At 43.2% G+C, this 27333-nt stretch overlaps 2 protein-coding genes across 3 annotated transcripts in view; one reads left to right on the top strand and one right to left on the bottom strand.

The window, feature by feature from the left end:
- Positions 1-27333, top strand: part of LOC134225681 (uncharacterized) — a 153732-nt gene that overhangs the window by 95629 nt on the left and 30770 nt on the right. The gene's annotated exons all lie outside the window — the stretch shown is intronic.
- LOC134221791 (uncharacterized) lies at positions 1553-4351 on the bottom strand. Its single transcript, XM_062700973.1, has one exon. It carries the CDS (start codon positions 4349-4351, stop codon positions 1553-1555), a length of 2799 nt encoding a protein of 932 aa, XP_062556957.1.

Raw genomic sequence — 27333 nt, 5'->3', positions numbered from 1 at the left:
GCTGTTTGGTCAGCAGAAGTCCAGAAGGAACTTCGGACCAACGCAGGTGCTGTGCAAGTATCGGAGTCAAGAAACTTGTACCGGCACATGTGCTAGAGAGGCTGTTGTTTAAACGTTGAATGGAATGTCATTTGTGCGGGCAACAGATTGAATCTGGAATTGTTTTAAAGACAAGGAACTCAGGACCACTGGCTCAGTTTAAGGAGCAGCGAGGCGTGCACACTATGTAGGAGTGTTAGAATATCAAAGAGAAAAGAGAGCTGCAGCTGCTGGCAGAAGTACCATTTTGTATCTTCATTATTGTGATTTTTTAATAATAAGTCTATCACAAGTTTCAAGAAGTATCAGTCAGTAGCCTGACATGAAGCAAAGGTAACTCTATTGTTAGAGGGTTTCCATGGACTTAACCACGAGCGTCTTCTTTTTTCACGATTCTTCTACTTTTCGCTCGAAAAAATGACATCCGCTGCCGGCCGATGAGCTTTTGAGTGAATTCGGAGCTTTGAGTTCACCGGATGTTCATTTTTTGTAAACTTTGCCCTCAGATGAGGTTTTCTTCTTACTGAAAATCGACGCGTGACGTCATCGTGGTTTAGTCCATATCTTCACTGATGACTCCATTTGGGAGAATTCAAATCTAAATCGCAATAGGCGTTTGGTTGAAAGTGAATTCAAATCTGGACCGCGGTAGACGTTTGTTAGAAGAAGAAAAATCGAAATCGTAGTAGGTTGGATAGAAAGAAAACTTTAGAAAATAGGAGTCAGTTTGTTGGTTTTACTTGGCTTGGTTTAAACGAAAAGTGTTGGTTTCGTACCAACGGGACTGAAGGGGTTAATTCCGCAATTATAATCGCCGTATTAAAACACAGGAATTTGGTGCTGTTTTACGGTCTATTATAATTTTCCTGATGGGGAGGGGTAATTTGTACAAAAATTGTGTTAATGTAATCATTTTTAGTGTAGTATTTATCTATATGTTTGTATGTTTTATATCAGTTTTTGTTAATCTTATGCAAATAAATAATTCTATGAATCGCATGTTTGGACATAGTCAACTTACGTTTAGTCCCCTTTATGATCGTTCGTAGTTTGTCAGTCGTAGTCTGTCTTGTCGAAATCTGTCTGTCGTGTCGTGATTGTGCACTTTACAGCATAAGTATAGATAAGGGTTAGGTTGGTTTCAGCTACTTGGTGGAAAGAATCTAGGATTTAAGTTCATTATTAACATTAACATAGGAATTCATGTTTTCATAATTTCATTATCATTACCTAGTACTAAGCTTGTAAATAGATTGATTGTAGCACTAATAGTTATAGGGTAGTTAAGTATTATTTATAATTGATTTAGGATAAGAAATTCACACGCTGTCTTCAATTCAATATAGTGATTTGTTTTCCTTTCTTCTGTTTGTGTTCTTACCCATCCGTACAGCCGTTGATGTTACCTGTCACGTCGGTCCTCATGAGTGAATAAGGTTGCTGAGAAGAAAGATGCGCGCTGGCAGCTATACGCTAGCCAACACTCCCCCCGAGTACGCCGACTCCTAGCCGGCTACTTCTCTTCGCGATCGACGTCCAGTACAGCAAGCTTGACCACCGGCCGCTCATACACTCCAGCAGTTGTACGAACTGTTGCTGATCGAACCTCTCCGTCTTGGCTGGGGCGAACTGCTATGATCCTCCCCTTTGGCCAGCAATTTCGAGGAAACTTCTGATCAACAATGATGACTATGTCCCCAACTTTCACTGGCCGCATACTGTCGGAGTACCACTTCGTCCTTCTTGTTATCTCCGGCAAATATTCTACTAGCCAACGCTTCCAAAACTGGTTGGCGATAATTTGTGAAGAACGCCAGCATTGACGTACGATGGAATTAGAATTCTCGAGCGTAGTTAGCGGTTTCACTCCATTGGAGCTTCCAAGGAGAATGTGGTTAGGGGTTAAAGCTGGAGCTGAAGCGGCCTCTATCGGAATGTGCGTAAGTGGCCTGGAGTTCAGCGTATTCTCGATTTCGATCAAGGCATTGCGCAAAACTTCGTCTGATGGTCGATGCGGTAGTTTCAACGACCTCAACGAATTCTTCACGCTACGAATTAAACGCTCCCAGCTCCCACCCATGTGTGGAGCCAAAGGCGGATTAAACGACCAGGTAGTCTCGGTGCTGGTGAATTCGTTCATAAGAGCTTCATCATCTAGTTCTTCCATAGCACGCTTTAATTCTCCGTTAGCCCCTACGAAATTGGTACCACGATCGCAATAAATGTACCGCGGTAAACCACGTCGAGCAATTAGATTGCGTATGACCATCACACAGGATTGCGTGTTGAGCGAGTGAGCTACTTCAATGTGTACTGCTCTAGTGGCCATACAAGTGGCCAACATTCCCCATCGTTTCTCAACTCTGCGTCCGACAGCTACTTCCATTGGTCCAAAGTAATCAATCCCCACATGAGTGAATGGTCTACAGAATGCCGCTAACCTTGCACCAGGTAGATCCGCCATTATTGGAGGCGAGGGCGTGGCTCGCTCATTTTTGCAACGTTGGCAGTTTCTCCTAACGTTGGCACAGCAAACGCGAACTCGTGGGATGGAGTACTTCTGACGTAATTCGTTTACTACGGTTTCTTGGTTGAGGTGGTGGTATTTAGTGTGATAGTGGGATATGATCAATGTGGTAACGTGGTGGTCACGAGGAAGAATTATCGGGTTTTTCGCTTCTTCGCTGATGAAGACACAGTTCGACGTCCGGCCGCGCATCCGTAGAACTTTGTTGCCGTCTAAAAACGGCGTTGATTTGAAAATTGGGCTGCTTCTTGCTACACGCTTGTGCTGTTCTATAGCGGCAATTTCCTGCGGATACTTTTGCTGTTGAGTTTCTCGTATAATATTTTGCTCTGCGTTTTGTAGCTCTTCCATGTGCAGAGGACCTGTCCGAATTGGTTGATTTTGCCTTTTTCGGCGACAGTTTGCCAAGAAACGAAATAGTAGTCCAACTACAACGACTAATCTTTTCCAATTGGAGTAATCCTCATAGCGTAACGATGGAGACGGCGTCGAGATATGTGCAATCAGATGGGATCGGAGCTCTTCCGTCGTTGATTTACTTGAGGCTATTTGTTGTGGCCAGTCGGATTCAGTCCGTTCAAGAAATATCGGGCCATTGAACCACCTGCTGTTAGAGCATAGATCTGGCCTTGTCTGCCACTTTGTGGCGTCATCCGCTACGTTTTCCTTTGTTGGAACCCAGCGCCATTCGCATGGTTCGGTGGAGTCTAGAAGCTCGCTGACTCGATGTGCAACAAACTGTGTGAATCTTCGGTGGTCTGAATTGATCCAACACAACACATCCCGAGAGTCGGTCCAGAATAGCCGTCTCGTGATTCGAATGGACAAAGAGTCGATTATAGTCTGCGCCAATCGTGCACCAAGAATAGCAGCTTGCAGCTCAAGTCGAGGGATAGACAAAAACTTCAGCGGTGCGACGCGTGTTTTCGCTGCAACAAGAAGGCATCTCACTTGCGCGCCGTCACAGAAGCGCAGGAACGATACGGCTGCAAAGCCGTTTTCGCTGGCGTCGACTAACGTATGTAGCTCTATTTGTTCTCCATGGATCATCTGACTACAGTAGCATCGTGGTATTTGAACATTTTCAACCTCAGGTAACACGCGTAGCCAAGTTTGCCATTTCACAAACAGAAGATCACCGATTTCGTCATCCCATTGAACACCAGAACGCCACACCTCTTGTAGAAGTATCTTCAAGAAAATGAGAAAGTGTGCGATTAATCCGAGAGGATCGAAGATAGACATTAGCACACGCAGTATCTCTCGTTTTGTCGGTCTACGCTCTCCAGATAACAGTGCTTCATCGTAGCGCGTCCAGCCTACTTTAAAGGTGAACTTATCGGTTTCCGTACACCACCACATGCCTAGAACTTTCTCCGTTGAAGCTTCTGCAGACAGGTCTAGGTTTTTCGTTTTAATATCACCTTCTCCCAAAGCCGATAGCACAACAGGGGCGTTGCTTACCCAGTTGCGGATTTCAAAACCGCCTTTTGAATGTACGAATTTAACATCTTCTGCTAACTGAATGGCTTCTGCTTCCGACTCCACGCTTATCAACATATCGTCTACGTAATGCCGTTTGATGATGATGTCCACCGCTCCAGGATGGCTGCCGATGAACCTTTCCGCGTTACGGTTTTTTACATACAGTGCGCTGCTCGGTGAACAGCAAGCGCCAAATGTCATGACACACATCTCGAACGTAGCTATTTCTCCGTCTTCATCTCTCCAAAAAAATCTTTGACACGGTCGGTCCTGTTCCCGTATTCGCACCTGATGGAACATTTCCCGGATATCGCCGCATAAACCGATACGATGTTCCCGAAATTGTAGAAGAATGGAGAAAAGTGAGCACAGTTGATCCGGGCCTTTTAGGAGCGCGGAATTCAGGGATATTCCAAAGATAGTGGCTGCTGCATCCCACACGATTCGCACTTTTCCCGGCTTGTTCGGGTTGAAAACGGAAATACGGGCAAATACCAGGTTCGGTGTGTCAATAGGTCTGCTTCTTCTCCTGTTGCGAGCCTTCGGATGTATCCTTTAGCCAGGTAATCTTTCATCATCTCATCTAGGGCTTGGCCCAGCATCGGGTCTTTGCGCATCCGCTTTTCTAACAACTGAAAACGGCGGAATGCCATCGGTCGGCTATCTGGCAGGCGGATGTCATCGTATCGCCAGAGCAATCCCGTTTCATACCGGTCTCCTAAGAACTTAGTTTGAGAATCAAGCATTCTACAAGCTCGCTGATCATCGGAAGAAAGTAGGGTTTCGCTTGACTTCATCACTCCAAGACTGTCGATGGAAAAGTACTCTTTCATTGCTCGATGCAACTCCTCATCGGAATGATCGTCACGTGAGCCAACATGGAACGAATAATGTACCATACTAGGAACGTTTTCCCCACAGCTTCCGCCACAAATGGTCCATCCCAAACGTGTTTTTATGGCTATAGGCTGATCTTGCTTCCCCTCTCGGCTCTGCAGGACCAGACTTACGTGTGCGTGTTGTAGACCTATCAAAATTCTGGGGCGAGCATCTTCATACGAATCAATAGGTAAACCGCGTAAGTATGAGTTCTGTTGCTTCATTCTGCCCACGTTCAAAGATTGTTTTGGCAGTTGTAGCTCCTTCACCGTGCGTACTCCGTCCAGCTTGAATCTCTTCGCTCCATCGTGGGTTCCTGCAATTGTGATTGTCGTGATACGGGACTCTTCTTCGCAGCGTTCAGTGCCACCGGTCCACCGAAGAAATAATGGCGTTTCTACTCCATCTAAGTCGAGCTCGTCCGCAAGATCCTGATCCATCAGACTAAGCTTTGATCCCTCATCTAGAAAGGCAAATGTCTTCACGTACCCGTTCCTCCCCTGGATTGTCACCGGCAAGTAGCGAAATAGTACAGCGCTTGAACTGGACCGATGAATGTTACAATCATGTCTTGAGGAACTGGTGCCTGGCTTAGGATCACTTGGGTTAGAAACAGTCTCCTTCTCTATCCTTTTCTCGTTGTGCAGAAGTTCATGATGTTTTCTGGTACAGCCGTCCTTCCCACAAGCCTTGGCCTTACAACCGCCATTATGCTTTCCCAAACAGCGCCGACAGAGATTGAAGTCGCGGATAACAGCCCACCGAGAATCTCGCGATAGTTCTAGAAACTGCTTGCACTTTTCAACAGACTTGCAACTTTGCTTACATACCGGGCAGTCAACGGCCGTCGCTTTGCGATAGCCTTCCGGTCGCAGTACGCGATCGAATGAAGGTGATTCTAGATGTGCATTGTGGAATCCAGTACCTTTCCTAGCAGGACGCGTTTCGTTTCTTACACACTTCGGCTCCTGAATACCTGGGATTGTCACCGTGCTGGCAGCCTCAGCCAGTGAATAAATCCAGTTTCCAAAGGTGGCTAGATTTACTCTAGGAAGCGTCTGACGATATTTGGCCCAATCTAGCTTGATTGTCGGAGGCAGTCTACTAACCAGCTGATGTAATAACGACACGTTATACATATGCTCTTCCAGCTGGCATGCGTCCACTGTAGCGCAGAAATTTTGGACTTCAACTGCGAAATCCATTATGGTTTCGAGTCTATCTTCTCTCAAGGCTGGCAACATCGTTATTTTGGTTATCAACGAATGGATGATAGCTTCCGGTTGACCAAACAGCATGCGTAGTGTCGAAAATACTCCTTTCACGTTCGAAGGATGCATCAAACGGCTTTTGACGGAGTCGTAGGATTTTTCTGATAGAAACTTTTGTAGCATTTTCCGCATCCGTAAAACCACACATGGCAGTTGTATTAGTGTAAGATGCGAAGAATATAGGCCACTCTTCTGGCTTTCCGGAAAAGTTAGGAAGATCCTTTGATATAGCTTGGCGAGCCGCCAGCTGAGTTTTCGTGAGCGACACAATTTCGCCGGAAAAGAATCTTTGATTTCCTCCTGACTGCTCAACTGGAGGTATTGCGTAGCTCTCCGCCTCAGTTTCTCCTACCGTACGGTGTTGGGATCTGTGCCCCTCATTACCCGGCGCTCGTGCGTAATAATGCTGTGCTTGCATCGATGCTCGTACTTCTTCGTTGATGCGTCGATTGCTATGACTGAATGCCGAAGGAATATTCGGTCGAATAACCACACTGGAGACATCTCTCAAGGAAAACGTCCGCCCTGCGTCAACGGTCTGATGATCCTGCCGCACCGAACGATGATGGTTTGTTGTTACTCTTGGTTGAACAACCGTCGCTTGATAATGATTTTGCGTAGAATGCTGGGACGGATTGAATGTGTCGGGATGAATTGAGGCGCGTTCTTGTTGACCAATGTTGTCATTCAGCCATTCGTGTACACGGCTCATACTGCAACTAGACGTGGAACCCTTTTCACTGGCCATTTCTTCCAGGAGGGCGTACTTTCGCTCCAGAAACTCTTTCGCCAGACTTTGCTCTTCCTCTAACTTCTGCATTTGTAGTTCCAGCAACTTGCGGGCAGTCCTACGAGATGACGTTTGCGACAGATTGTTTTCAGATCTCTTGTCGTCGCGATCCTTGCCACCATGCTCGGCTCCTGTTGCTTGTGGGTTGATCTTATCCACGGCGTTTAACTCCTTCGGTTGCTTCGGATGTGGTGCTGCTTTACTGCTCTTCGGTTCACCAACTGGTTGAAGATTTTTGCTGGAAGTTGAACCCTCTCGTCGGACCCATGCTGCAGATACGCATTTTGGACAACTCCAACTATGGTCCTCTACTTCCTCTGTGACTACGCAGCTCAAATGATGCCATTTATCACACTTGTCGCATTGCACCATCTCCTCATTATCCAGACCCTTACAGGATTTACAGGTTCGACCAACCACTGTACGTTCTTCTAACGCCTTTTCTGGATCATCCGTGACCACTACCACTACTTCACCACTCACAATTTCTTCTACGCTCGTCTTCGACTTTCCACCTTTTGGCTTCTTTGAAACCTTTTCCTTAACCGGCACCTCGAGACGCGACATTTTCGTTGACAGACCGATAAACGAAAATTATAATATGTTGGTTTCGTACCAACGGGACTGAAGGGGTTAATTCCGCAATTATAATCGCCGTATTAAAACACAGGAATTTGGTGCTGTTTTACGGTCTATTATAATTTTCCTGATGGGGAGGGGTAATTTGTACAAAAATTGTGTTAATGTAATCATTTTTAGTGTAGTATTTATCTATATGTTTGTATGTTTTATATCAGTTTTTGTTAATCTTATGCAAATAAATAATTCTATGAATCGCATGTTTGGACATAGTCAACTTACGTTTAGTCCCCTTTATGATCGTTCGTAGTTTGTCAGTCGTAGTCTGTCTTGTCGAAATCTGTCTGTCGTGTCTACTAATTAGAATAGAGTTTGGATTTGTTCAAGGGAATTCACTTAACATGTTTCATACCGTGATTGTGCACTTTACAGCATAAGTATAGATAAGGGTTAGGTTGGTTTCAGCTACTTGGTGGAAAGAATCTAGGATTTAAGTTCATTATCAACATTAACATAGGAATTCATGTTTTCATAATTTCATTATCATTACCTAGTACTAAGCTTGTAAATAGATTGATTGTAGCACTAATAGTTATAGGGTAGTTAAGTATTATTTATAATTGATTTAGGATAAGAAATTCACACGCTGTCTTCAATTCAATATAGTGATTTGTTTTCCTTTCTTCTGTTTGTGTTCTTACCCATCCGTACAGCCGTTGATGTTACCTGTCACGTCGGTCCTCATGAGTGAATAAGGTTGCTGAGAAGAAAGATGCGCGCTGGCAGCTATACGCTAGCCAACAAAAAGCGTTTCTTAAGTTGGAATGTTAGCGATTTTTAGTGGAAAGAAATTTCGAGTCATGACAATTACTTAGTTGTTCCTTGGGATTTTCGGGATTTCAAACATAATATCCCGGGAATCGGGAAATCCCGAAGTTTTCTAGATTCCGGGGTTTTTTTTGTCCCGGTATGTCCCGGGATGAAAACTCTAAAGAGGATCATTCTCGAAATGCTTCCTGGTTTTTCTTCAGGTAACAATTCAATTCATTTCCATAACTTTATATACGTATTCATTAATTTGCTTTTGGGTCATCTCCTCGGGGTTTGTCTTTCATGAATTGCTACAGGGATTTCAAAAACAAAAACCTGCAATGGAATGTTTCTGCGAGTAATACATGAGTTTATCCAGAACTAGTGCAAGATTTCCTTTAGATACTTTCTGGGTAATTTCTTTAGAGGACATTTTGAAGATCAATTTAGGGAATAATGCTTTAGAGATTCCCTAAAAGATTTATTCTCAAGTATTATTAGATTTCTTCAGAAATGTCTCCAGAAAATCCAGCCGCAACTAAATCAGATAGTCTTTCCGGAGCTTTTGCAGTTCAGAAAATTCTACAAGTACAACTCTTCCAAAAATCTGGAGTTCAGTCTAAACCGCCGATGGCTCTTCGTTCGACGTCGAAGTTGCGTTGAATCCTCCATTTGATCAGTTCAATCAAAGTTGATTGCCTATGCTCCGGGTATCAAACCACCCGACTTGGACATGGATTTACAATGTTCTGAAAACTCAGATGTGAATATGTACTTTATGTGGAAGATTTTGATTTGAAAAATGTATTGGAGGTAACCCTTCGATGTGACTCGAATCCATGACCCTCAGTACGCTAGACTGGTGCTTTAACCAATTAAGCTACGAAGGACCTCCTTCGGCTTTCACAACTTAGCGGCCACTGAATGTGCCCGAGATTGCCAAATTGGACGAATAGTCGAATCGCTCAGAAACCATTTGACAAGCCAACACTTCCACTTTCACTTTCAAGTTAGGATGGCATCTGTGGTCATTGGGGCCTACTTTTCAATCGATTCTGAGCTCCGGCTTGTAACCTTTGAAGTTCCATGCTTTTGCAAAGCAACATCATACGAAAAGTATTTTCAAATAATGAATTTATTCCAGAGTGCTGTTTTTTCAAGAGAAGTAGTTTTTCATTAATTCTGATCTCTCTAACGACTCTCCTCATTGGTTATTGAATTTTTAAGCCATTTATTTTGAAATTTCTTAGGATTTTTTTTAAAGTTTTCTCAATGATTCAATTACGTTAGAATATATATGGATTTTATTCAGAAATTCGTTCCAAGAACTAACATTGGAATATCTCAGAGCATAGTTTACCAAAATGGTGGGTCACGACCCCCCCAGTCTGTGTAAATCTTATGAAAGGGAGTCGCAACCCCCCAACTTTGGGATGCTATGTCTCAGAGGATTCTGCTTTTGCTGGATTCTCTTATGTTTTTTTCATACGGGAATTGGTTCCACAGTACCTTGAAGTATTACTTTGGAAATCCCGACCGCAACACATCTGGTTATTTGCTCTTTTCTGAATATCATCGGAAGTTACTTCTCTGTACTTATTTATATTGTCACAAAAGTGCCCTCTGATAGCTTTCGAAATCTCAAGTTCTCCAAGTCGGCCGTATCCAAACGATTACATCTAGTCGCCGACTAATAGGAATTTCAAAAGATACTTAGAGAAGTTCATAGAGCAATTTCCAGTGATTTCCAATGTTCGGAAGTACAATTGAAATAGTTACAGAAAAAATCTCAACGGAATTACCAGAGCCGAAAGATTTCATGCTGGAATTCCAAGATAAAAAACTTTAATCACCGAGTAGTGAATGGGCCAAAATCATGAACAATTTGTGGTGGAGGTGAACAATTTCCAAAGAAAAGCATAGGATATGATGTGCTCCAGACACCCATGTCGTCCCATTGCAAACTGCACTCCCATAATACTCACACCGGCCAGCATATACACAATTTGTAGCCCATCGTCTTCGGTTTATTATCGTCACTGGTACAAGATATGGTGGTCAAGTTTCGTAATCAATGACTTTATGTAGCATCGTCGGTGAATCGCTTAGCTTTAGCAGCCGTGTCGCCGGCTGAGGCTGTGCCTGTCGTTGTCTCCGAATCTATGTTGTTGTGGTGTTCCTCGAAACCTTCGACCAGCCGATCGTATAACAAACAACTGAACGGCACATAAGCATGTGTGGCATTCATATACAAAATGAAGCCATGAAATGTAAGGCGCGCTAATACCTCGGAACAGACAGCACTACTGGCGCGTTCATCTGAAATCATTAACATTATTAAATTGATCGGTGCAGTGTGGCACCCAGCAAACCGGCTTGTTCAGAAATTCAGTTCCGTCAGCGGCTATAAGTGGATAGGGTGCTCGTGCGTGAGGCCTTTTAGTTTGAATTGAAGTGGATTACGCAGTCAGTTTCGGTAATAAATTCTGACACTTTGCTGCTGTAGTTATTACCACTTTTGTAGGTTGTCGATTATAATAAGTCTCATTTTCTTTACGTATAATTTTCTCAGTGATATAAGTAACACGAATCGGCATATTTGATAACATTGTTGCATCCATGAAATTTAAACATAAGATTAGAATTCTCGTCACGTTCATCGCTTTACTTGAATAAAGGTCGACTATGCTGCTGGACAAAACATAGGGGACAATCATTGTGAAGTATTGAACGTTGTAGAACACAGAAATAATCCGTTTACTATACATCTTTCGGAAGAATACTAGCAACTACAACTATCTATATGCAAATTATATGTATAGTGAAACATCGACTTGTAACCAAATTAGCATCAATAATGTTTACAAGCTTCGAAGTTCCGAAGAGACCTTGTGGTACATGATTCGACAAAAAGTCCACAATTAGCTGTCTTCCAACTGGTCAACATTTATTTTTGTTTTGCTGCTGTTAGCGGTACATAAACGGGGTATGCAAAAGGCGCGGTTTTACTGAAAGTATTGCATTTTGCTTTTACTTTTTTTTTCCTTCAAATTTGGACATGAGCGCAAGCGACTCGCGAATCGCGATATGCATACCAAGGTTACGCGCCGTGGCCACTCGAAAGCGAAAGTCAATTTCGTTGTTGTCAATGCAAGAATGAATGTTGTAGTTTGCGATGGAGAGTTGTTGTGTTTTTTAGAATTGCTCCACCAATTATGAGCAAAATTATTCGATATGCATTGCCTGGTGTATTGACAGCGAAAGACAGTTGATCAATTTCGAAGTTATTCTTTCAGTTTTCAGGGATTTTCAAGGGTAAGAAGAAACAAAATATCAGTAGGTAATCTTTAATTTGCCGTGTTGAATAAGCTTAATAATATCCAGCCTTTTATACACATGGTACAACTCGTGATTCATGCGACGTCGCCAGATACTGTTCTCCTATTTACCGCCGAGAATTGTCCGCAGCACCTTACGTTCAAACATTCCGAAAGCTCTCCGATCAGCCTTCTTTAACGTCCATGTTTCATGGCCGTATAAAGCCACCGGAAGAATCAGAGTAGTATACAGCGCGAGTTTTGTTTTCGTTTGCAGACTACGGGACTTAAGCTGGTTACGAAGTCCGTAATAAGCCCTATTTGCAGCTGCAATACGCCTTTTCACCTCGCGGGTAACAACATTATCGCACGTCACTAATGCTCCAAGATACACAAATTCTTCTACCACTTCAAATTTTTCACCATCTAGCATCATTTCGCTACCACCACCACTAATGAACCCACGTTTAGTGCCAGCGACCATGTACTTCGTTTTGCTGGTATTGATCGTGAGTCCAATCCTCGCTGACTTCCTCTTAAAAGGCACAAAAGCCTGTTCCACGGCACGGCAATCAATCCCGATAATATCGATATCGTCTGCAAATCCCAGGAGCATATGCGATTTTGTGATAATGGTACTGCTTCTTTGCACACCAGCTCTCCTAATCGCTCCCTCGAGCGCTATATTGAACAGTAGGTTCGAGAGTGCATCACCCTGCTTTAACCCAACAATAAGATAACAAATGACGTCGATATTTCATCCGCAACCCTTACACTTGATTTCGATCCGTCCAACGTTATACGAGTTAGCCGTATCAGTTTCGCCGGAAAACCATGTTCAAGCATAATTTGCCATAAATCGTTCCATTTCACTGAACCGTACGCCGCCTTGAAATCAATAAACAGATGATGTGTCTGCAAGTTTTACTCCCGGAATTTTTCATGGATTTATCTCAGGATAAACATTTGATCCGTCGTTGATCGGCCCTCACGTAAACCTGCCAGGTATTCGACGATGAAGGACTCTTCAAGCGGTTTCAATCTGTTGAACAGAATACGGGACATAATTTTGTACACCGAATTAAGGAGAGTTATTCCTCGGTAATTGGTGCACTCCAGTCTGTGCCCTTTCTTAAAGAGAGGGCAAATGAGGCCGTCCAACCAGCTAGCAGGCATTTCCTCGTCTTCCCATATTTTCGACATAATATGGTGCAGAACTTCATAAAGCTGCTCACTGCCATGTTTGAGAAGTTCAGCCGGGAGCTGGTCCTTCCCCGCAGCCTTATTGTTTTTCAGCTCTTTAATAGCTTTTTTAACCTCATCCACAGCTTGTCCATCGTCGCTAATACTTATTCTGTTCACCGAAGCCCCGTCACTTCCACTATTCAACAAAGTCTCGAAGTGTTGCTTCCACCTGGCAGCCACTTCGGTTTTATTTGTCAGCAAGTTCCCTTGTTGGTCGTTGCACATGACGGGAGATGGCGCTGTCTTTCTTCGCACGCCATTGACAGACTCATAGAACCTCCGCATATCGTTCTGCTCCATTTTTTCCTGCGCCTCGCCTATCACTTGTTCTTCATATTCTTTCTTCTTTCTGCGGTAGGTTCGTTTTTCGGTTGCTCTTGCTTCCTTGTACCGATCTCTATTCAATCGGGTACCCGACATCGACATCCGGCTTCTGGCAATGTTCTTCTCGTCTGTCACTCTCTGACACTCCACATCGAACCAACCCGTCCTGGGTCGTCTCTGTGCAGTGCCTACCACTTCTCGTGCTGTTGTGCTCACCGCTCCATGGATCGACTCCCACAGATTGTTGATGTTGTCGCTACCGTTGATTGCACTCATCCGTTCGTCGAGCTTCTGGCGGTACTCAGCCGATACTCCTTCCGCCGACAATCGCTGGATATTGTAATGCATCGTTCGCTGGGATCTTTCGTTCGATACAGTTGACAACCGTGATCGAATTTTACTGACAACGAGGTAGTGTCCGCACATCGATGACATCCGAGAAATGGCGCCCATCCACCAGAACATGGTCTATCTGGTTGCAAGTTTCACCATTTGGGCGTCTCCAGGTGTGCTTTCGGATATTCTTTCGTGCAAAGTAGGTGACAGCCATCGCTCTGGAAGCAGCGAAATTTACTAACAGTAGGCCGTTGTCATTGGGACGATTATGGGACGGTAAAAGTCCTCTCTACCGACCTGAGCGTTAGCGTCTCCGATAACAATTGTCACGTCATGCTTTGGGCACTCTCCATAGGGTTTATCAAGACACTCATAAAACGTGTCCTTCACGTCGTCGGATTTATGGTTTGTCGGTGCGTAAACGTTGATTAGGCTGTAATTGAAGATTTTGCGCCGCATCCTCAACACACAGATTTGATCGCTAATGGGTTTCCACCGCATCACTTGCTTCATCTGCTTGCCCATCACTACGAAACCAACTCCATGCTCTGCTTTTCCGCCGCCGCTGTGATAGATGTTATACTTGAATGCAGTGTTGGTCGTGGGGTTAACGGCTCGGAATTCACGTTCTCCGGATCTAGGCCATCGGACTTCTTGAATAGCGGCCATGTTTACTCCTACCTTCTGCAGTTCACGAGCCAGAAGGTTCAATCGTCCAGGTTCATTTAGGTTCGTGACATTCCAAGTACCGAGTTTCCAATCATAGTCCTTATTTCGTTGCCGGGTCGGTTGCTAAAAATAAGGTTCTCTTTTTCTTCTATCTCCATTTTTCGTGGTATTTGAGAGCTTAGCTGGCGATCTTTTGTCATCGGACGACCCGTGGAAGCGTGAGATAGGAACTTGTGGGGACCAGAGCTCTGTCGGGCGCTCCTTCCTTGATGTCAACTCACCATTTTGCAGCCCAGTCATGCTTCTAACTATCTGCAAAATGTACATATGATAATATACGACAGATCAGCCAAAACATAGAGAAATAATCTACCTTGTGTTGCACAAGCGCTTATTATGGGAGTTCAACATAGACAAATACCGATTGTCCATCCACCTTAATAGGAACCGATGAAGTAGGCTGAGTGCTTAACAACGTACACCTGATAACCCAAAATCTCGGTGGTCTTCAATTGGGTTCAATTCCAGGCCTGATCCTTTCCTATTTTGCATTTCTATCTTAGTGCTTTTGTGAATTACAGTTCTACCAAAACGATTCCTATTTTCATAGCCTTCCATACTAACAATACAAAACCTTCCCGTGGCTCCTAGGGTAGAAGACCCAATAGGAACTAAGTACGTTTCACTACTATTTGTTGATTCACTTCAGATCTATACTTTATTTCAATTACCTCGAGAATGCATATGAAAGTCTGTTAATTATAATTCATCCGAAAAGCATTCATTATTGTTACCTAAAATGGTGCCTCCAATTATTCCAGTAGTTGCGATATTTTTCAATCCGGGTTCCTACAGTTGCGAATCCCTTTTTTTTATTTGGGACTCGCAACTATGGGAACATTACCGCAACTATTGGTGAAAAGCCGAAAAAAAGATAAGGTATTTTAATGATACTTAACCGATTTTGTGGGGAATTCAATCCTGCGTTTAATACGTAGAATGTGTAAAAACCGCAGTACCACAACTATGGGAACACCCACAACTATCGGATCTTTTACCCTATTATATGTCGTAGAGTTCTCTGCATCTTTCAAGTAGGTGTCCAACTAACCACCCTTCCCTTTCCTCATCATTCGCAAGGACGTGGCCAGGACAGACCTCGACTATCGGATGCTCAATACCAATGCTTTTGATAACGTAGAATTCAAACTAATTAGTCGATCATAATCAACCGATGAACACACAACCATAAAGTCTAGAGAATATCTAAGGATGCCTCTGTTAATTTCCTATAAAAATCGGAGTAAATGGTGGATTAAATCCAGACGATTTGTTGAAATTTATATTAAGGGGATGAGGAATGAATGGCAAATTTTGACATCTCCTAATCCGATTCCAAAATTATTGTTTATCTTGTCAAGTTTAAATAAACCTAACAAAAACCCCTTTTTTCCCACAATGATGTGTTTCGGATAACACTCTATTGAACGGTGGCAAATTTATGATCTACATGTACATTTCTATGATGATGTAGAACATTCTCAGTTAAAGAAGAATTATGATTGAACCACATAGTTCAAATATTTAACAGTAGTAAACCAAGCAAAATGGCTTTTAACTCATAAAGCATAACCTTACTGACCACGTCGTGCTCTCCAACAAAACAACCGCACCGAGCACGAATTAGCAGAAGCGTGCCAATGTCGAGTGCCGGCGGCGGTTGCTCAGTCCGTCGGCCATCGTCAAGCACGCGCTCTACTTGTCGACTCAAATTACTAACAACTAGACTACATTACTTTGGGTAAACTATGTAGATACAGAACCTGATTCCATTTGAACTCGTTAACAATCAAGTGAGGTGTTTCGGGTTTTAGTATGCACTTAGCACCTGAATTTGAAATGTTTTTAAATCGCTGTGTGGACTGATGGTATATCTTCTGAATCAGTTAGAATCGTGCCGTATCGACTTGATTTCGTGGCTATTTGGCAAGTCTTTTTCCGCTGAATTAGATGCAAATAGCAAAGAGTGAGAGGAAATCAAACAGATGATGCTGAACAATTTAACCAGTATTTGATTACATCACTTATAGCGAATGAAAAATAAGAAAAGCAATCTTCAATATGATTTAAATCCCACATTCCACATTTTTGGATCGATCAAACACCGACATTACGGCAACGATGAGATAATCCGTTGATCGTGTTCCATTGAAGCCTCGATCGCGATCTTAAACTTGAACAATTAACTCTAGTGGAGAGACCACACCTATTCACTTTTTGCTTTTTTTTTTCCTGCGGCACTCCTCAACATCTTCAATCATCATTCTTCTCAACACCTTCGTACCGCATAGTGGCCGCCGACGGTTGTCGTGAGTGCGGGGCTGCTGGCCGGTGAGGTTCAAGAACGTGATTCCATCCCATTCAGCCATCGATGATGGTGGTCGATTGGCTTCAATTGTCGTGAGAAACGCACAGCTGGATCATCGTCGGGCGGCGCCGCATCACGCATAAAGCTGCGTCTCAAAGTTAACGATCCAACTTTTCATCTCGACAAAGTGTTTCCAACGTTTTGAACCGCTACTCTCCTCGCGTGATGGCCGGAATTGGCATACGACGGAAAGCAGGGCGCGATTATGATGGAATGATGCTGATGCCTATACTACCGGTCGGTGAGATGAAAACGTTTGGCAAGTATTAGAAGCAAAGAGATGTAAACGACAATAGTTCATTCTGAAGGAAATTGGTTTTTAACAGGGATGTTAACGATGTGACATTGAATCGTTGGAGTTAACTTTAACGTCATTATATTTTTTAAATGATGCACTTTTTGAGTAATCAAAATTGAAAAGTTTCAAAATCGAAAACGTTTTGCTATACACAGCTTGAAATTAATCAAAATGTCGGTTAAACTGTTTTGATTCGGAGTTCCTCTTTTTATATGCTCTTACGGAAGACGATCTTTTGTTCGGTTTAAGATGCGCAAAATAAGTCGGTAAATTTTTTAACCAAGTGCTAAACGGTTATCTGACGGCAGCGGATTTTTGTTTGTGGCAGCGCTCCACGCAAACTAAAACAGAAAGCCAATGATGGGAGCAAAGTCAATGCCGTTTGTTTCCCGTTAGGAGCCCGCTTCAATGAGCCTTTGCGAATGTAATTGAAGTTTTAAGCGCCAACATAAGTTGGATACATTGTTGTTCGCATATTTTTGGTGCTGTCTTGGAAATACATCAAGTCGAAATACTATCAAGAGTTCGTAACGATTTCTGGTTTATAGAAGTAAGCCAAGAATTTTCCAAATACTTCACAATATTCCATAAGGATTTCTGTGAATTTCTAAGAATTTTCGGGAGGCAGCATTAAAAGTGTTCTTTTGTCTGAAGATTGAACGGGGCGAGGATTGATGCTTTTTCGGAATATAGGTTGTCCTGGCGGGTTTGACTTGAAAAGGCCAAACGCGTATCCTTAATTACTCAATAGGGCAAATAATTCGACTTTAACATTAATCGTCGTTTAACCTTCATAATAGGGCAAATGTAAAATTCATTGAAACCGATTCAACCCAAGACGAAAATCTGCTGTCAAAAATCAGTTTTAAGAGATAGAGCTTTAACAATATCTTCGATGTCCCCACTAGTTTTATGAGTTGGAATAGATCAGGGTACCTTGTTACACCATTACAGACACAATTCGTTTGACATATACTACACTCTAAACTATCCTTGAGTACAAATCTTAATATTCAAATCGATCAACATTAAGATCTTTGATGTCTGAACTATTTTTATGACTTGGAATAGCTCCACGGAACTTCGTTACACCATCATAGACACATTGCAGAATTCGTTGAACATTTACGACACTCTAAACATGTACGACAATCCAAACTGTTCATGAGTTCTTTATATTCAAATCGATTAGCAAAAAGATCTACGATGGTCTAGCATGAATTTACCGCCAATAATGTGTTTGGCGAAGGACATTTAGGGAATATTCATATTGTTCGTCACGCAACACAATTACCATTTTCAACACCCTTTTCTCCTTCGTCACATTTTTTGTAATGAACTTCTATTTTTTTAATCGTCTCGCTGCTCAGACCCCCTCCCCCTGTTCAGTACTAAAGATGTGACGTAATTTGTGAATGGCCACCTTACACAAATTCCATCAAAAATATGAGCATTTCTTGAAAAAACAATCATCAGTTACCAGTCTATATGTAATTATTTTTTTGATAAAGAAGAATATTATTGAGAACAGTGGTGCAATTTATCAACAATGCCTGCTGAGTGTGATTCTTTTGCTTTGTATTTTTCTCTGCTCCTCTTCGCCTATGACGGTGTCTTTCAGTCAGTAAGACAAAGCAGGAGTAGATTAGCTTACTCGGTTTACCAACAGCGGGCTGAAGCTGATGATCAATTGGCACGAATTTCCTGTCACTGTCTTTCAAGTGATAGTATTCACCCATGCATTTATATAGGGCCGTCGCATTCACGCAGCAGCGAGTGAACTGAATGGACTGTCACTGCGGGCTGCGTGTGCAATGAGAAGAGAGGTCTTTTGTTTACTCTTTCTTTGATTGTTGCTGCTAACCATTTTCAGTTTTCACTTTTAGGAAGTGAGTGTGAAGAGGATATGGTATCAATTTCAACAAATTTCAGTCACTGAGATTGATTATTCGCACCACTTATTGAGAACCTCACTATTGACACTGTTCGGATAAGAACCTGTTTTCTCAGCAGTACTCTTTTTTTGGTAGCAGCTAAAACTAAATATTTTTCTTTATTATTCTTCTGCAATTAAATTTCATATTAAAATTACTTACAACGATTGGTTCTACTCTCCCTTGTACACATTAACAACTTCCGTACAGCGATTCTTTTTCCACATAAACTGCGGTCCTTTTCTCCCTATATTATTCACGTTCCTATATAATTCACTTTAATTAATTCTTCTTAATTCATGTTCTATCATATTTACTTACGGTTTGCGACGAATGACAATTATACAACTATTTTCCTTATCTTATACTTTCCGGCAAAGTACCATCTGTAGCAGTAGCAACCTTGAATACAATCAATATATTTTAATGAATTCTACCTTACGCACTTAAACAGCATTACTTTGTTCCGGAACAGAATCTACTCTACACCTCGCTCTACTTAATATCTAACTACTTCACTTAATTTAAAGTTTTCTCAATTTCACTGCAAAGGCTAGCTAAACGTTCTTTTCTAAACCGTTGTTTGTTTACCTTTGCACAATATTCTCTTCCTTTTCTCATCTTTCTCCTCCTTCTCGGGCGGCAGCAACAAACGATACAAGTCGGTAAATAAATAAATAGGTACCACCAACATCTGCGACGTACACGGTAGTGTTGGTAGGCACACTGGGAAAATTGCGGTGTTAACATACCCCAGCCCGTAACGTCCTGTAGTTTCTCAGATATTAAGGATTTACCTTAAAAACCTTCAACACCGCTAATTGTGATACACTTCTCAAGCCATGCGTATAAACTGCCCGTCTTACTCGTTTGTCTGCCCTGTATAACGATTTCTTCTCTCCAGACCACTTCGTTCGTCTATTGATCGTCAGAACGCTTGTGTGTACCGCGCAGTGTGAGTGGAACCTGTAGACGCCATCAATGACCCGTAGCCCCTAGCTTCCTGGTTTGTTACACCCTGGTGAAGGCTGACATGTCCTGCAACTGCTGCAGCAGTTGACGTTCGGTTCAGACCGTACACTGTCCATCCAAGGTTACACCGCACGGCTATTGGTTCCATCACCTTTCCAATCTTGGCTTCAAGTGGAGCAAAAGAATGTAAATTGTTTAACCCGATGAGAATCTCTGGTCTCCCGTGATAGGAGGATATGGGCAATCCTCGTAAGTGGCTGTATTGGCTACTTAGTGATTTGACATCCAAAGATTGTGATGGAAGCATAAGCTTGTTTACTGTGTGGACTGTACTCAATAGCATCTTTTTCCCCGATTCAATCGCTGACATCCATATACTCGTCCGTGTTGAATTTCGTTCGACTCGCTTTATATCGGCCGTCCACTGTATAGTGAGTTTTTCGTGGACACCGACAACTCCCAATCGATTTGCGAGCTTCTGTTCAATAAGTGTCACCGAGGCGCCCTCATCGAGGAAGGCTAGTACGGTGATCGACTTTCCTCCACAGTGCAGTCGCACTGGAATCATTCGAAACATTGTCATACTGTTTGTCCAAATATGCGCGGTGGTGGACGAAACGTCCATAGGGTGCAAAAGAGTGTTATGCGCCTGACGACAATCTTCAACATGGCAGCGCACTTGAAATTTGCATTTTGCTGTCCCATGCTCATTCAAGCACATCTGGCAAAGCTTCCAGTGCTTCACCACTTTTATCCTTTCCGCGTAGGTTAGCTTTTTAAAATCTTGGCAGTAACGTAATCGGTGATCCGTTCGGCTACACACTCTGCAAGGCTTCAAACTTCTCCACCTTCTGTCGCCAGTTGATGAACATTTTGCCTCACTCTCTCCTTTGCTGTGATTGAACAATGCTCCTCTTGTTCTATTGCATCCAGCTCCTGTACGTCCATCACCAAAGGGTTTGTATTCAATACCTACATTCGCTTCGCACGCTTCCGTCACGATTTCGGATACAAAATCCGTGAATGTTCGGAGTGTCACCTTTTTCTTCCCTCGCTTGAAACGCACCCATTCGCGCTTATCGTTGTCTGGCAGTTTATCCACAAGATCTTGGATTAGTAACGGATTTACCAAGTGCTGCTTGAGATCCGCCGCTTCCAGATGTTCACACAATTGCTCGACCGCCGTCCCGAACGGAATGAAACTAGCCAGCTTGCCAGCTTTCGGTGGTTCCAGGCTACGAACCTTTTCTAGATGACTCTGCAGAAGTTGTTCCGGTCTGCCGTACAGCTGTCGTAGCTTCATTATCACTTTAGGAACGGATTTTGGTAGAAGTAGTTGTCCCCGGACCATGTCAAGAGCCGGACCCTTCAAGCATTCCTGCAGGCGCACCAAATTCTCGATATCAGTGTAACCGCAGGCTTCATTCGATGCTTGGTACGCTCCATAAAATAACGGCCATTCTTCCGGCTTTCCGGAGAAAGTGGGGAGTTTCTTACATATTCCGCTCCTCGCAGCCAGCTGTATTTTTGTCGGACCGATTTGTGATCGCCCCAGCCCGTGTTGGCTCGAACTGTTGGAGCTTTTTCTTGCTTTTCCACAGAACGTCTTCCTTTTTCCTTTTCCGATTGACGAAACATCAGATTCGTCGCTAGATATTAGGGTGGTCTAACCGGTAGTACCGAAACCGGTTATACCGGTATTACCGGCAGTTTTTGGGTACCGAAAATACCGGTATTAGAGACGGAAAATACCGGTATTTTCGGTATTTCGAATTTTGCTGACAGTATAAAAAATCTCGAATAACTTTCACCTACTTATATCAGCTCAACTGTCTGTAATCGCATATCTGTCCATATAAACAGGAAATCTAGCATAGATGGGACAAATGACTCATCGAGCAAAAAATACAACAATGAATCGACTGCTTTGAGCGTGCTTACAGCGGCACACTAGGAGTTAACTTCCTGAAATCAGTATGGCGAAAGGCATCTAAGGTTCGATTTCTCAAAATCAAGCACTTTAATCGAAAAAATATTTGGTAGGCGTAGTAGCGGACACCATCCCTCATAACCGATACCAAATAGTTTTTCATGAAAAGTTCCTAATTTTGAGAAAACCAGCGTTAGATGTCTTTCGCCATACAAATTTCTGGCGGTTAACTCTTGCTGGCTATTTTGTGCATATACTATAGCGCCTGGATGTGGCTGCGGCGAGTAGAAAATCAGCCACTGCCAATAATTCATTATAAGCGCGCATGAGTAACTTTGCCCAATTAAGCATCATTGACGACGTTTACGTTACAATAAAAATCGATCAACATCGTCATTAATCATACTTGTGGCTTCATTCTCTTAGCCATCTGTCAAACTGTGAATTACTTTTTCTTCAATAAACACTGTTGATATCGTCGAAAATTTCCCCGCAATGTATGATATTGTGCTGTTCAAGCTGTTGTGGAACTACTGCTCTGTGAGTTCTGTACTCTATATGAAGCCGACGAGGTGTTCCAATTTACGTTGGAACAATTATCAAATTAAGCCACAGAAATTTCCACCACTATTCCGATGCTTTTAAGGAATGAATCCAAGAGAGACGATCCAAATACGCCGATCTTTTTGTTTTTTTGAATAATTCCGCCGTGAAGCTATTACCGTGGGGCATCGAAATCCGTACACTTAAGCACCTTAGTACATGAAAAAGTCATTAGAAAACAGGAATCGAACGTAAATAAAACGTTTGTCATTGGCACAGGAGCATGAAGGCTTCTGCTTTTGAAGTGTTTCACATTTACTCATTAAAAACGTCGAAAACATGATAAAATAATGAATAAAATCAACTACTCCTGACTCGAAATCCGTCCACCGTGGACGGATTTCGAATCAAAGGATCAAAATCCGTACAGCTATTTTTAAACTAAATATTTAAATTGAAGCATTCTGATTGACTAAACTACCATTGTAAATAGTTCGATACGCACCTTGAGAAGCGATCCCTTCGATTTGTATTCCGCTTATCTTATGTAATGATTCGCAATTAGCAATTAAAACACAGTTACTTTTGGTATAATTATGCTCTACACGAAAACAAAATGGCGGCCAAAACTCCGCGTTTGGTGGGTGGTAATTTGTTTTTGATTTTTGTTGTTTTAATTTCGAAGCCTTCTTTCCATTTCTATGCCGTCGAAGCTTACTGCCAAGTATCTAAACTGGATAAGATAAACTATTTCTTCATTAATCACCTTCAATCCCCTTTAATTCATTGATATCTCATGAGGTGGACGGATTTCGGTGCTGTACGGATTTCGGTGCTGTACGGATTTCGGTCCCGCACGGTAATCAGAAATTTTTTTGGCATATTCTTTGAGGCATCCAGAGCTACTTTGATTAGGCAAGCGTATGGGATCGTTGTCTCAGTTTCAACAATCGCATCCGGATCTAATCAATCCGGATGCGATTGTTGAAACTGAGACAACGATCATACCTGATGATCGGTACGGAGAAGACACCTCGATGGATATTTTTCTGGTTTATCGGTTAAAAAAATGTGAAGAGACTGTAGCAGAGCAAAACACTTGCATTGCTGATGGCAAATACGTTGACGCCAGGATCCTTGCATACAATCCATAAGGAATTCTCCTACTACTATGCAAGTATTTTACACTGATTTTCGACGGTCTTGGAATCATTCGTCCTACTTCGGTTGAACCAGAGAGGGCATTCTCAGTAGTTGGCAACATTGCTAACAAAATCCAATGCGGATTGAGAGATGAGTCGCTCAATCCAGCTTTCCACGCTCGGTAATGGCGGCTTGTCAGTATGTAAAAATCAATCGGTTACTGTACTGTTTGACACTAGCTGGAGGAAAGCCCACTGGCGTTCCTGGGTGAGGGGAAGGGAAAAAAGGCCTTTTCGCCAGTGAGTTTTCCTCCAGCTAGTGTCAAAAAGTACAGTGACTGATTGATTTTTGCACACCGATAAGCCGCCATTACCGAGCGTGGAAAGCTGGATAGGTACTTAAATTTCGCATTGGCCAGCTCAACAAACAATGTTATTAACATTTGAAGTTTGTCAACAAATATTGTTTTTCATTCAAAAGTCCAAATCAAAAGTTTTTCTTTTACTACCTGAAATTTTCACAAAAACCGATATTCTACCGGTATTACCGGTATTGATTCCATCAAATACCGAATACCGGTATTTGACAAAAATGACCAATACCGACCCCCCTACTAGATATGTTGTTTTCATCGGAATCCCCGTGAGTATCAATAACATCACCCGATTCCTCTTCTTCAGATTCATGTACCTTCATCTGCTTCATGTTTTGTTCCGTCAGCTTTCCGATCACGGGATTTCGCAGTGGGGTTCGGTTAGCTGTCGAGGAGCCTTCTCCAAGATCAATCTCCTTCACTTTTCTTTCCGACATAGAGCATTTCAGCTTATTCATCTTTTCGTCAAGATCCTTCATTTCTCTTTCGAACGACTGCTGTCTGGCTATCATGCGTTCCAGCTGTAACTTCCGCTCTCGCAGAATCTCCTCCTGTAGCAGCTTCTCTTGTTCTTCTTCCTCTTCGCGTATTTGCCTTTCCATCATCATCCGCTTTCTTCCGATAATTCTCTTTATCTCCATTTCTTTCCTTTTCAACTCCATTTCCAATTCAAGTTCCTGTTCCATCCGTTTTTGTGTCTCCCCCATTTCTTTGAGCTTCTGGTCAGCAACGTCAGATTTAACACTGGAACGGTCCGATTCGTCACCGCTTCTTTTGGTAACGTTCTACTCTCCCCTTGTACACATTAACAACTTCCGTACAGCGATTCTTTTTCCACATAAACTGCGGTCCTTTTCTCCCTATATTATTCACGCTCCTATATAATTCACTTTAATTAATTCTTCTCAATTCATGTTCTATCATATTTACTTACGGTTTGCGACGAATGACAATTATACAACTATTTTTCCTTATCTTATACTTTCCGGCAAAGTACCATCTGTAGCAGTAGCAACCTTGAATACAATCAATATATTTTAATAAATTCTACCTTACGCACTTAAACAGCATTACTTTGTTCCGGAACCTACTTGGATACCTGGTTGGCTACAGCGTCGATACACCTATGTCTGGCGTATCGTAGAGCTCCATAATCGTCAGTCTTGGGCGATGTTCCTCAAGTTATCCCGAACGTTCAGGATCGCTAGGTCCGATTCTACCGCGTGCAGCCAGCGTGTTCGAAGTCGCCGGCCCCTATCTGGTTCTCTGTTAAATATTGTTTTCACTATTCTTTCTTTCGGGCTGCTCAAGAAAGGAGCGCCCAACGAATCTGTCGTCCGATGACAAAAGACCGCCAGCTAAGGGTTGTGTACTTAGCTGGTAGTGCAGCCTGGGCACTGTTGTCCTTCTAACATCAGCTAGAGTGAGAAGGTACGCCTCGAGCGTCTGTTCACCAGGAGGTGCGGCTCAAACAGCGTCTGCCTGGTACCCATCGGCTGATTAACGAAATGCTGTATCGCGTCAGCTATGCCTAAGGTGGCAGCCCCATCATCGCGATGTAGGTAACGCGACCCCGGTAAGGTAGCTTACCGAAGCCTCTCAAATACCACGATAAATGGAGATAGAAGAAAAAGAGAACGTTATTTTTGGCAACCGACCCGGCAACGAAATAAGGGCTATGATTGGAAACTCGGTACCTGGAATGTCAGGACCCTAAATGAACCTGGACGAGTGAGCCTTCTGGCTCGCGAACTGCAGAAGGTTGGAGTGAACATGGCCGCTATTCAAGAAGTCCGATGGCCCAGATCCAGAGAACGTGAATTCCGAGCCGTGGACCCTACGACCAACACTGCATTCAAGTATAACATCTATCACAGCGGCGGCGGAAAAGCTGAACATGGAAATGGTTTCGTAGTGATGGGCAAGCAGATGAAGCGAGTGATGCGGTGGAGACCCATTAACGAACGAATCTGTGTGTTGAGGATACGGGGCAAATTCTTCAATTACGGCCTAATCAACGTTTACGCACCGACAAACGATAAATCCGACGACGTGAAGGACACGTTTTATGAATGTCTTGATAAAGCCTATTGAGAGTGCCCAAAGCATGACGGGAAAATTGTTAACGAAGACGCTAACGCTCAGGTCGGTTGAGAGGACTTTTTCCGTCTTATAATCGGTAGGGAGAGCCTTCACTCCGCTACCAATGACAACGGCCTACGGCTAGTAATTTTTGCTGCTGCCAGAGGGATGGCCATCAGTAGCACCTACTTTGCACGAAAGAACATCCGAAAGCACACTTGGAGACACCCAAATGGTGAAACTTGCAACCAGATAGACCATGTTCTGGTGGATGGGCGCCATTTCTCGGATGTTATCGATGTGCGGACATTCAGAGGTCCGAACAATGACTTTGATCACTACCTCGTTGTCAGTAAAATTCGATCACGCTGCATCGAACGAAAGAACACAACGAACGATGCGTTACAATATCCAGCGATTGTCGACGGAAGGAGTATCGGCTGAGTACCGCCAAAAGCTCGACGAACGGATAAGTGCAATCAACGTTAGCGACAACATCAACGATCTATGGGAGTCGATCCATGGAGCGGTGAGCACAACAGCACGAGAAGTGGTAGGCACTGCACAGAGGCGACCCAGGACGGGTTGGTTCGATGTGGAGTGTCAGAGAGTGACAGACGAGAAGAACGTTGCCAGAAGCCGAATGTTGGTGTCGGGTACCCGATCGAATAGAGATCGATACAAGAAAGCAAGAGCAGCCGAAAAACGAACCCACCGCAGGAAGAAGAAATAACATGAAGAACAAGTGATTAGCGAGGCGCAGGAAAATATGGAGCAAAATGATATGCGGAGGTTTTATGAGTCTGTCAATGGCGTGCGGAGAAAGACAGCGCCATCTCCCATCATGTGCAACGACCAACAAGGGAATTTGCTGACAGATAAAACTCAAGTGGCTGCCAGGTGGGAGCAACACTTCGAGGCTTTGCTGAATGGAGGAAATGACGGTGCATCGGTGAACAGAATAAATATTAGCGACGATGGACAAGCTGTGGAGTCACCTACACTAGATGTGGTTAAAGAAGCTGTTAAAGTGCTGAAAAACAATAAGGCTGCGGGGAAGGACCAGCTCCCGGCTGAACTTCTCAAACATGGCAGTGAGCAGCTTTATGAAGTTCTGCACCATATTATGTCGAAAATATGGGAAGACGAGGAAATGCCTGCTAGCTGGTTTGACGGCCTCTTTTGCCCTCTCTTTAAGAAAGGGCACAGACTGGAGTGCGCCAATTACCGAGGAATAACCCTCCTTAATTTGGCGTACAAAATTATGTCCCGTATTCTGTTCAACAGATTGAGACCGCTGGAAGAGTCCTTCGTCGGCGAATACCAAGCAGGTTTTCATGAGGGCCGATCAACGATGGG

Source organism: Armigeres subalbatus, chromosome 3, assembly GCF_024139115.2.
Source record: "Armigeres subalbatus isolate Guangzhou_Male chromosome 3, GZ_Asu_2, whole genome shotgun sequence".
Lineage (NCBI taxonomy): Eukaryota > Metazoa > Arthropoda > Insecta > Diptera > Culicidae > Armigeres > Armigeres subalbatus.
The sequence above is the reverse complement of the archived record's forward strand: the minus strand, read 5'-3'. Positions and strand labels throughout refer to the sequence as shown.